Raw genomic sequence first — 12,451 nt, 5'->3', positions numbered from 1 at the left:
TCCTGCAGGGGCGCGGGCAGGGCGCTGGGCCCACGGAAGGCGAGGCGGGGAGGCAGCACTTGCGTGGAGCTCGGTGACAGGGAAGCCCTCTGGCCCCTCTGTAGTTGTCCCTGAGGACATTGCCGAGCCTGCTTGTTCAGTCCCTCATTCATGGCGCATTGGCTCCTTTCCGTGCGTTCCCGAGAAGACACTGTCCCCTCCCGGTGGGTTCACAGCCTCTGGGGGAGACAGACACGTGAGCGATGACTGTAAGAGAGTGTGATTCACTCTAGAGCAGTGGTTCTCAACCTCCCTAATGCCACGGCCCTTTAATGCAGTTCCTCATGTTGTGGTGACCCCCAACCATAAAATCATTTTCGCTGCTACTTCATAACTGTCATTTTGCTACTGTTATGAATCGTCATGTAAATATCTGATATACAGGATGTATTTTCATTGTTACAAATTGAACACAATTAAAGCATAGTGATTAATCACAAAAACAATATGTAATTATATATGTGTTTTCCGATGGTCTTAGGCGACCCCTGTGAAAGGGTCGTTCGACCCCCAAAGGGGTCGGGACCCACAGGTTGAGAACCGCTGCTCTAGAGGAAGGGGCCCAGGGACGTAGGCCAGGCTTTCACAAGAGAATAGACATTCCAAGTGTGCTTTGAGGGACAAGAAGCAGTTCATCTAGAAGAGGGAGCAGGATCCTACCAGGAAGAGGATGGAATGTGCAGAGGCATGAGACATACCCTGATGTGAGACAAGGCAGGAGAGGTGTTTGCCACCTTGGGAAAAGATGTCTGAGTCATGCTAAAGAGCTTGAATTCTATTATCTTCAATGATGAGGACCATGACTTTTAAAGTACTGTTATGGCATAATGAGGTTTTATGTAAGAAATCGGTAACTAGGGAGATTGGATGTTAGTCTATTGCAAAGGCCCAAGAAATGATGGCTGGAAAAAAGGCTCCGGCAGGGGACATGGAGCATAAGGAAGCGCTTATAGCACTTACTACTGAAAGTGGGAGGGTGAGAGGAGAGGAGGGGTCCCTGCAAATCTGGTGGTGCTGCAGGTCACTGGGTTAGGAAACATGAGAGGAGCCATTCTTTTGGGTGAAGGATGAGAACACGTGTTGTTTTGAGCATGTTGGGTTTGAAGTAGGGTGAGGGATTCAAAAGAAATGAAACTGCCCTCCAGTAGTTTCATTCAGTACCTCCCTTTTTCCTTAAGAGTCTCGTCATGAACTTAGAACAAACAAGGAAACTGTGAGTATAGCTAAAGCCATTAGGGACAGAAGCCTTCTCCACTCAGGAAGTCCTGTCCTTAATGTGTCCTTAACCCACATGTCACCTTATGGTGACTGCTTGTCTGCCTTCCCTGCTAGAATTTAAGCTCCTGAGAGCATGGAAGTATATTCTTGGCACATAATAGACACTCAATCTATATTTGATAAATGAATGAATTTAATTTCGTTGGGCTTAGTTTTCTCAAATAAGAAATGGGCTAATAACTGTCCTTATCTATTCTATATACTTGGCTAAAGGGTTGTTAAGAGGATCAAATAATGAAAATCTTTAAGCATTGTGCATTTTTCCATTTCATTTAGTGCTGTTCTTATTTTCACTATTATTTTACTATTAATATTCTACTCCAGTAAAGAGAGAGGAGTGCGCTATGTGACTATGCATGGGAAAAATCAAATACCAGAATTATTAGCTAGGATATGATTCAGTCATAGTATCTTTCCTGCATGTGATTTTTATTATATTAAAAAGTGATTTGGTTTTTGTTTTTGGTTAATGCTCACCTGAGGATCTTTTCCCTTTGATTTTCAGAGAGAGTGAGAGAGTGAGAGAGACACATCAATTGGTTGCCTCCATGTACCGTAGCTAGGGCTGGGGATTGAACCTGCAACTCTACATGCCCTTGACCAGGAATCGAACCTGCGACCCTTTGGTGTGCAGGCTGACACTCTAACCACTGAGCACACCAGCCAGGACAAAAATGATTCTTTTTTTTTATTGGAGGGATTAAACTTTTGTCTCAGCAAAGGGTAATAGGGCTGGACAAGACTAGAGAGTTGTGTAGGAAGTGGACTGTTTAGAATCTATAATAATAAAAGCATAATATGCAAATTGACCGAACAGCCAAACAACCCGTCCTGATGACCATGCTATGACAACCACTGGTGCCAGGCCAGCCAAGGTGGGTGGGACGTGATTGGTCAGGGGCCCAGTCATCATCCCATGATTGTCCTGCAGAGGGAGGCCCAGGCCACCAGTCAGTGGGGTGATCAATCGGGGGGGGCTCCACGATCACCCCAAAGAGGGAGGCCCAAGAGGTGTGTGGACAGCAGACGGGGGCAATGCCAGGCCAAGGCGGGTGCTGGTGGGGGCAGGGGGTGGGGCCGTGAGGCGGCCGGGCTGAGGAGGCCTACTCTTGCACGAATTTCGTACATCAGGCCTCTAGTTGGACTAAAAGAATGCAGGACTGAGGCCTGCCTTTTTACATGCTATAAAGTATTAGGTTTAAGTTATTTAAGTCTTAGCTTCTTTAGTTGTTAATAATAGAATCTTATTCAAACAAGGCAATTTACTGAAGGAGGACTTATAGTCTCTACGGGCAGGAGGTAAAGTGGATCTCATAACAGGTGGGTACAAGGAACTGGAAGTTAGGAACTAAGAGCGTCCCCATCTCTCAGTCTCTTATTTACATTTCTCTGCACATCTGCTTCTTTTTCCTCCTTCAAAGATAGACTCTTCATTAGTGAATATTTGGTGGAAAATGGCTTCCTCAACCCTAAAATATTCTTAGTGCCTATTCCTGACTGACTTCTGGACTTGGTCTCAGTTCCAAATTCCTGGAGAGAAAGTCTTACTGGCCTAACCAGTCCAGTACTCGATTTCTGGTGAAATCAGTGGTGGCGGGGTTGGGGGGGGAGGGGCGGCGGCATGCAGGTTATGTGAACACTAAGCTGAGCACTGAATGATGGGAATTCTTAGAGACAAGGAAGCATTTAATGAAACAGTCCCAAAGATTCTGTGATTGCTTTATGTGGTTGATTTATTGATGATAGCCATCTGACAGGTGCAAGGTGTTATCTCATTGTGGTTTTAATTTGCATTTCTCTGATGATTGGTGATGTTGAGCACCTTTTCATGTCTGTTGGCCATCTGTATGTCCTCTGTAGAGAAATGTCCACTTAGGTCCTTTGCCCATTTTTAAATTGGATTGTGTTTTTTTGGTGTTGGGAGTTTTTTTATAAATTTTGGATATTAACCCCTTATCACATCTCATTGGTGAATATGCTCTCCCTTTAGTGTGTTGTCTTTTCATTTTGTTGGTTTCCTTTGCTGTGCGAAACCTTTTTATTTTGATGTAGTCCCATTTGTTTATTTTTTGTTTTCCTTGCCTGAGGAGATATATCAGAAAAAAATATTACTAAGAGAAATGTCCAAGATTTAACTGACCATGTTTTCTTCTAGGATTTTTATGGTTTTGAGTCTTACATTTAGGTCTTTAAATCCATTTTGAGTTTATTTTTGTATATGGTGTAAGAAGATTGTCTAGTTTCATTTTTTTTTTGCATCTATCTGTTCAATTTTCCCAGCACCATCTATTGAATAGACCATCTTTATCCCTTTGTATGTTCTTGCCTCATTTGTCAAATATTAATTGATCATATAGTATGAGTTTATTTCTGGGCGTTCTTTATCTGTTCATTGATCCATATATGTTTGATGGTGAGGATGTGGAGAAAAGGGAATCCTTGTGCACTGTTGGTGGGAATGCAGATTGGTGCAGCCACCATGGAAAACAGTATGGAAGTTCCTCAAAAAAAAATTAAAATGGAATTGCCTTATGACCCAGCAATTCCACTTCTGGGTATACCCAAAGAAACCCAAAACACTCATTTGAAAGAATATATGCACTCCTATGTTCATTGCAACATTATTTACAATAACCACGCTATGGAAGCAACCCAAGTGCCTATCAATAGGGGAGTGTGTAAAGTGGTGGTACCTTTATACAATGGAATATTACTTGGCCTTAAAAAGAATGAAATATTGTTGTTGCTTTAGTCCCACTTCGGGCATCCATTTATGCCGGGGTTCATGTCCCAGCATCAAGGGTTCAGGAATCTGGAAAAGGGGCTGCGCGTAGATGACATAGGAATCCAGAGACTAATAAAGAATCCGGAGACGAGATATAATTTTGAAAGGCATTGGGGGTCAGAGGACCTTCAGCTAAAGGAACTGAAGAGTCCCTCCTGGTCTAGGACCCTTGCTTTTATTAACACAATTTGTCCTAAGGCAAGGTGGAGTTAATACACTTCAATGGGTGAGGTTTCAAAGGGTACAGAAGCATTGTCAGTTTGGGGAATAGCCTACGGCTGTTCAGGTGTTTGGCCAGTAGGAGGCAATAGCATGTAGATTAAGATGCCCTTTAACTGTCTGGCAGCCACAATCAGTTTCCTATTCAGGTTTGGGGAAATGCCTTTAGCCATTCCCAGATGGTGACTACATGTGTGACTCAACCCTGTTGAGTCCCCAAGTTTCATCAACCTTTTGATGGAACTCTTGAAATTATGACATGCTGGAATTGGTCTACGGCAATGCAATCTTACATTAGTGACAGCACAGATGGACCTGAAGGGCTATGCTAAGTGAGATAAGTTAGTCAGAGGAAGACAAATACCATATGCTTTCACTTACATGTGGAATCTAAAGAGCAATATAAATGAACAAACAGAATAGAAACAGACTCAGAGATACCGAGAACAGACTGATAGATGCCAGAGGGGAGGATATTGGGGAACTGTGTGAAAGGCGAAGTTTGTGTTGTTGTTTTTTACCCCTCGTGTATGTAGAAAAATAATCACGAGGCGGACCACGTCCGTCAACTTGTGTGTGCCGCTGGGATTCGTACAACTGAGCTCTCATCAGTTTTACTTCTCCACCACAGTGGAGGAGAGGAGAAAACACAAGCAGTAGGGTCATTTGCTATAGGAAAGGGGGCTGGGATTCCACATTCATTTTGGAAACTGTAGGAATAATTGCTTGTGGGAAGACTGGCCCAAGGGAGTAGGGAGGAGCCAGTAAAATACATAGCCAGGAGTTTTCTGTTCTGAACAGTCAGCTTCTTTCAAGTCCAGAGGGCAGCTATTCCCAAGTTCACGTGGGGGACGGCAGGAGCATGCTCCTTTGGATGTTGAGCCCAGCTGTGCCTGTGAGCAGATGGATGAAGGTTTGCAAACCTTTAGTCAGGCATCACACACAGAAGGGCTGGAGGAAGGGTTCATTCTTTCCTGCTTGAGGAGTACAGAACTTGATGTGTAGCTGGTATTCTGTAGGTTATATACTCAATTTTTGGAGCAGATCTTTGCAACTGACATTACTGAAGCATGTTCAAGTTGTAAGCAGAGAGCTAGGATGAACAAGGTATTTTTAATGCTTTTCTAAAATCTCTTCTCTCATGTACAAAGGCTAGGTCCACTCTTCAGTTAGGTCCACTCTTCTCCTAAAGGCTCTCTGGTCATTAGCCAACACAAGCAGGCTGCCGTGGGACTTCCCATAGGGAAAATTAAAATCCGATTCCTCTCCTTTTGTTACTTAGTCTCTAGGCTGAGAATTCCAAGGAGTAAGAGACACAGGATAAAGACGGGAGAGACTGAGCCTTTCTGAGAGTCTGCTCCTTTGCTGAAGGCCACTTTGAAAGGAAAGAAGAAGTCGAATGGCAATTTCCAGTCGGTTCTGGGTTGGCCCCGTGGAGGCTCTGGCTTCTGGGTAATGTCCACAAAGGTCACAGTAGTTGTCAAAGACATTTCCGTTACCTGGGGATCCTGCAGGAAGAAAGTCCATGACAGGTCTGCACTTGGTACCAATTTAATCAGCTTAACAATAACCCACAACCGTCGGACCAACTTTGGTACCAGTTTAAATAGCCCTCTACTTGACTTATTATAACTTTCCCTGCAGAAAGACCCAAACCAAATTGCTCTAAGCAAGATATACCTTTTTCTCACATTGGTCCTATGTAATTTTCTATGAGACACAGGAAATGAATTTGTTAACAACAGTCCATGACACCAGAACTGTGAACAGTTATACCTACCTAAAGACTGATGCTAGCTTCCCCCAACTGGGAACTGCCTGATATCAGAGAGGCCAGATGGCAAAACTGCTGTGATGTGCTTAGCAGCTCCACCTTATCAGGCTCCAGGGGGATCCAGGCTCACAAAGGGAAAGAAGGCTGAACCTAAAAGCCTCCAGAGACTAGAGCAAGCAAGTCTTTGTAGACCTGAAAGACTCAGTAACAGGAGATAACAGGGCGGTAGGGACAGAACATGGTTACTGAATGGGACTCCCTCAATGCAAACAAGCAACAACCCCTTCCTCACCTCGAGAAGAGACTGATAATTCAAATCAGAGAAATTCTGGGTTTAGAGATGTGGGGCATAAAGAAGGACTGAGTGAGGCACAGAACTAAAAATGAGGAAATTACTCTGTATGATGAAATGCCTTTCCTCATCTAGTTCCAAAATGTTGACTAATGGTCTTACAACTGTACCATTCAGTAGGGAGGGCCTTTTCTGAAGAAAATTAGTAGTTCCACAGAAAGACAAAGATACGGCCATCTGGCAGTTCCACAATGTTTTGGTCAATGACAACCATGTGTATGATGGTGGTCCCTTTTAGGTTATAATGGAGCTGAAAAATTCCTAGTGTCCAGTGACGTGGCACTTATAAAGTCATAGCACAACAAATTACTCTCGCATTTGTGGTAATGCTGGTGTAAACAAGCCTACTGCGCAACGGTACCTCAAGGCCACACATCAGTCCGTTCACTCATGATCCCAGAGCTTTAGGTCTTAATAGCTTACTCTTTTTCTTTTTCAGTAGCATCTGTGTAAGAACCCAAGTTTATTCATACATAAAAACAAGCTGGTCTCAAACACACTTGAGAATATAATACAAAATTGTTTTAGTCCTGTATTTCCACATAATGCAATGAGAATAGCTTATTCTGAGTGTATCTCTGTTTTCTTAGTCCTCATAAAGAACAAGATTTCTGAGGTAAGTTCAGTCAGTGTGTTATATTTGAATTCTAAAGTCTAAATTTTTTTCTATTTACATTTAAAAAATTATGTATAAGCAAAATTTGAAAATTCACTGTTTAGCATGAGCAGCAAGAACAGTGAAAAAATAAAAACAAAAAATGAAACCAAAGAAAAAAACAACCTCTCTCAAAGTCTAGTTATATAAATTCTTTTATCAAGACAACAAAAGGCACATAGCCAAGTCAGCTCATTTCTCTTAGTAGGGATTCAGTTGTCATATACGGTTGATTTATTTTATTTTTACCTTAACCTACAATATTTTATGATATTACTTCAGAAATTGCTACCGACATTCTGTTTTAACCTTTTGTGAGATTTCAGGGGATTTTTTTTCTTCAATTTAGTTTATATGCAGCAAATTCCATTTACCCCAAATAAGATTTACTTTGTAACAACATGAAAAGTTTGCATTAGGTTTTGTTTGGCTTTGGTAATAAAAAGTACATCATTTGTGTGTGTGTGTGTGTGTATATGTATGTATGTATATATACATATATACATATATATACATATATATATTACATTTTTATAATCTCAACTTTTAAACCATTATATGTAAACTACATGTCGAATCATTTCAAATAAAAACTCATTATCAGAGAAAAAGCTGTGGATACCACCTCTTTATGTTTTGTAGCTACATATTTCAGACTATGAACTAGGACACATTCCTCTTTGACTCAGGTTTGTAACTCATTATTGAGTTGTAAGAGTTCTTTATTCTACATACAAGGACTTTGCCAGGTACGTGTATTGCAAATATTAACCCCTAGTCAGTGGCATTTCTTTTTGTCTTTTTGTTTCATTTTAACTTTTTCATTGAAGTATAATTTATATACAATAAAATGTACACATCTCAAATGTTCAGTGTAATAAGTTTTGACAGTTGTATATGCAACTAGACCACCAACTTACACTATACACAAGAATAAACACAGATAAAAGACTTCGTAAGTTGCGAAACCATAACAATCCTAAAACATAGGCAGTAAAATCTCAGACATCTCTCAGAGCAAAAGGCTCAGAGGCTAAAGCAGCGGTTCTCAACCTGTGGATCGCGACCCCTTTGGGGGTCGAACGAGCCTTTCACAGAGGTTGCCTAAGACCATCGGAAAACACATATATAATTACATATTGTTTTTGTGATTAATCACTATGCTTTAATTATGTTCAATTTGTAACAATGAAAATGCATCCTGCATATCAGATATTTACATGACGATTCATAACAGTAGCAAAATTACAGTTATGAAGTAGCAACGAAAATAATTTTATGGTTGGGGGTCACCACAACATGAGGAACTGTGTTAAAGGGCGCGGCATTAGGAAGGTTGAGAACCACTGGACTAAAGTGTGTGACTGTCACATTGAATATATAGTTATGGAAAATATTTTCTGTGGTTGAATCAACCAATATAGTAATAGTGGTATGATAATTTAAAAGAAATTAACCTACATTATAGTCTGGATTCGGGATATTAAAAAATCAGTAACCAGGCTGGGAGGGATCTACTTGAAAGTAAATTGTGTCAGCTCACTGTAACCAAGCAATAGCTGGTAGCATAAACTGTGTGTTACAGGGCGCGGATTACATAGTCATCAAAAATTACATAGTCATCAAATGGCTGATAAGACAGTCTAGGCTTTGTGAAGATTAGTGGTCCTTTATGAGCCATGACTTACCTTTATGGACTGACACTGGTACAGGAATCGTGCTCCCGAAACATGAGCTTGTGGGTTGGACTGGAGGCCTATATATGCCCACAATACCTGGATCTCCAGGGACACTGGTATGATACAGCAAGAAGTGCAACCTGTAGCCTGCAGAGGATAAAGAAGCATCTGCTTGAATTTCTGATGGCCACCTATAATCCATCACCATGCACTGAGTAGCCATTATTTCTTACACAGTCTACATTAACAGAGAAAGCAATGTGGCTTCTAAGTTCACATAGACCCTATTACTGTCCTTGATCGTAGGAAAATTAAAATTCTAAAATGGAAATTACTCATATAGAGATTATAAAATGAAAGCCCATTTACAATGGCTATAAGAAGTGCTCAGTATGCCCAGTGGGACTGGCATAGTTGGTTGGAACATCGTCCCGTGCACTGAAAGGTTTCTGGTTCAATTCCTGGTCAGGACACCTATGGAAGGCAACCAATTGATGCCCTTCTCCCTCTCTCCAAGCATGTCCTCAAGTGAGGATTAGAAAAATAATAAAAAAGAAGTGATCAGTGAGTGGTGTGCAGTCAGTATTGTGGAATGCCAGAAGAAGAAGAAACAGCCATTTCTGGTTGAGGATGGAACTGGGATGAGTAATATCTGACCAAGAAATGGTGATTAAAGGAGAATTAGGTAGAGAGATGGCATATAACGAGGTATACAACTAGAACAACACGTGATGCCATGGAGGGACATCATTGATTCATGTGAATCATAGTTACTGAGTGTCTCCTATGTGCCTGGCATGTACGAGGCACTGGCCTTGAGCAGACACTTGCCTGAAGCAAAGGATTGAACATAGGCGCAGTGAAAAGTTAAGGAAGAAGGCATTTCAGCGATTATGAAGTCTAACAAGTAGTCTGACTCTTGGAGGATTAATTCTAAGATGCAGGAAGGACTGATGGAAGTGAGTACTTTAATCAGTAGGTTACTATAACTTAGCAGATACAAACTATCCTCAAATATGCTTTGTGCTTTTCTAGCTTCATACTTCTTTATAGTAAGGCTCAGATATAGGCAATAACGTGTATGAACTGGGAGCAGGAGAAGACAGGCCATGTTTATGTTTATTAAGTAACAGACAAACTGGTTTTTAAGTGGTTGCACCATTTTGCAGTCCCACCAACAATGTCTGAGGGTTCCAATATCTCCTCATCCTTGCCAATACCTGTTATCCATCTTTTTAATTATAGACATCCTAGTGGGTGTGAAGTGGTACCTCATCATGGTTTTGCAATTTTCTAATGGCTAATGATGTTGAATATTTTTTCATAAGTTTGTTCCAAATACTTTTAAACATTTTTCTTTTCATTTATTCTACATTTGGAACACTTTCCCATGTTGTCAAATGCTCTTTGGAAATGCAATTTTAACATGTAAATTTAAGAATAATAAACAGTAGTTCCACTAGAATCTCAATCCAACCCCTTCCTGTATTCAGCCGGGTAGCATCCAAAATCCACACTCCCTCAGCATGGCTTTGAAGTTTAAGAGAACTCAATTTGACTTCAGTTGCCTAAAGGCTGGATCAATACATGTGTTTACTTATCCCCCAAATCTCCGCAAAAGGCAAGAAGTATATAAGGATTAAAGCCAGAACAGTGCTGAGAAAGGGAAAAACATTATTTAAAAATAATCTCTAAGGGGAAAGGTCTTTCAAAGTCTGAACTAAAACGCCAAGGTAAAATAGAAAAAGGACTGGTAAGTTTCACAACATAAAAGTCAACTTCTGCATGGCAAAAAATACCATAAACAAAGTCAAAAGACAAATGACAAACTCAGAAAAAAAAAATTCTGCAAATCAAATCACAGAAAAAAAACCATTTCTCAAATATGCAAAGATTTCCTGTAAGTCATAAGACCAATAATTCAATAAAAATGGGCAAGTGATATATATAGATCACAGTGAAGAAAACACAAATTGTCCAACCATATGTCAAAATACTCAACCTTATTCATAGAGAAAAATAAAACTACACTGGAATGCTATTTTCACTTAGAAGAGCGAAGCTTAAAAAATTAAAAAACACAGTATTGATGTTAAGTTTGGGGGAACAAGCAGTCTCATGGATGGATGGAGGGACTACAGATTGATATAACCTATATAGAGAATGAATTGGCAGTAGTTATTAAAATTTTAAATGCCTATACCCTTTGATCTAGAAATTCTTACTTCTAGGATTTAACATATAGGTATATTCTCACATGTATGATGTGGTAACCTGAATGAGGTTATAAAATGCCACATTGTATATAATAGCAAAACTCAAAAAACACCTGAATGTCCATTCATAAAACTGGTAAAATAAATTATGGTTCATCTGTACTTTTTGAAATTTTCAAGCCAAGTGTATGTATTACTTATACAGAAAAATAAATAATTTACATTTTTAAATAAAAAGAAAATTAAAGGTACAGCAACCTAAAGTGAGGAGGTAAGGGGTAGGCAAAAGAGGAAGAAAATAGAAGAACACAGCAAATTTCCTTATTTTAGTCAGACTGCAGTCAAGAGAACTCATCTAGTGGGCCACCCGAAAAAGTAAAAACATAACGGCTGGATGAGGTGACTTCAGGGGCAGGAGGTGTTGAGGTTTTTACTTTTAATTTAATAAATTAAATTTCTGACTTGGTAATGTAGTGTTATTAAATGTAAAAATACAAACTTTATAACAGAAAGAACATAATTTCAACCTCAAAGAAAGAATCTGTGCTGATCAAATATTCAGGAATGCAAGAATATTTGAAATATATATGTAATATTTTTTCTCTTACAGTGAGGAAGGTTGATTTTTTCAAATATTTTCATTGATTTCAGAGAGGAAGGGAGAGGGAGAGAGAGATAGAAACATCAATGATGAGAGAGAATCAATAATCAGCTGCCTCTTGCACGTCCCACCCTGAGGATCGAGCCCACAACCTGGGCATGTGCCCTTGACCAGAATTGAACCTGGGACCCTTCAGTTGGCAGGCTGATGTTCTATCCACTGAACCAAACTGGCTAAGACAGTAAGTTTGATTTTGAACCACAGAGCAATCTCTAGATTTTCTATCTTCAAATTTTTCTCTCAGGAAATAAGTTAAATATAAACCTAACCTGAAATAATGACATCAAATGGGCATGATTTCTTATATTCTTACTAGAAGCCTGGTGCACAAATTCGTGCACAGGTGGGTCCCTCAGCCTGGTCGGTAATTGGGGCCAATAGAGGCTGTCTTGCCCAGTCCCAATTGGGCCAGTCGACTCGGAGGAGGGACCGTGGGAGGTTGGCTGACCATAGGAGGCTGGCTGTGGGAGCGCACTGACCACCAGGGGGCAGCTCCTGCGTTGAGTGGCTGCCCCCTGGTGGTCAGTGCACATCATAGCGACTGGTTGTAACAGTTGCTTAGGCTTTTATATATATAGATTAGAGGCCCGGTGCACGAAATTCATGCACTGGGGGCCGGGGAGGGGGGGGGCGCGTGTTTCCCCTCAGCCCAGGTGCGCCCTCTTGCAGTCTGGGAGTGCTCGGGGAATGTCCGACTGATGGCTCAGGCCTGTGGGGAGCAGGCCTAAGCCGGCAGTCGGACATCCTTAGTGCTGCCATGGAGGAGGGAGACGCTCCCTCCACTGCCGCTGTG

General features: G+C 40.9%; 1 protein-coding gene across 1 annotated transcript in view; it reads right to left on the bottom strand.

The window, feature by feature from the left end:
* Positions 1-4,752: 4,752 nt before the first annotated feature.
* The window catches only part of TCTN3 (tectonic family member 3), a 16,661-nt gene continuing 8,962 nt past the window's right edge, over positions 4,753-12,451 (bottom strand). The window contains exons 13-14 of the mRNA XM_015559392.1: positions 8,791-8,942; positions 4,753-5,829 (exon numbers count right to left, since the gene is read on the bottom strand). Of these exons, the coding sequence (XP_015414878.1) occupies positions 5,596-5,829; positions 8,791-8,942 (386 nt within the window). The 3' untranslated portion in view covers positions 4,753-5,595. The remainder of the gene's footprint in view (positions 5,830-8,790; positions 8,943-12,451) is intronic.

The sequence above is a fragment of the Myotis davidii genome, unplaced genomic scaffold (assembly GCF_000327345.1).
Source record: "Myotis davidii unplaced genomic scaffold, ASM32734v1 scaffold332, whole genome shotgun sequence".
Taxonomy (NCBI): Eukaryota; Metazoa; Chordata; class Mammalia; order Chiroptera; family Vespertilionidae; genus Myotis; species Myotis davidii.
The sequence above is the reverse complement of the archived record's forward strand: the minus strand, read 5'-3'. Positions and strand labels throughout refer to the sequence as shown.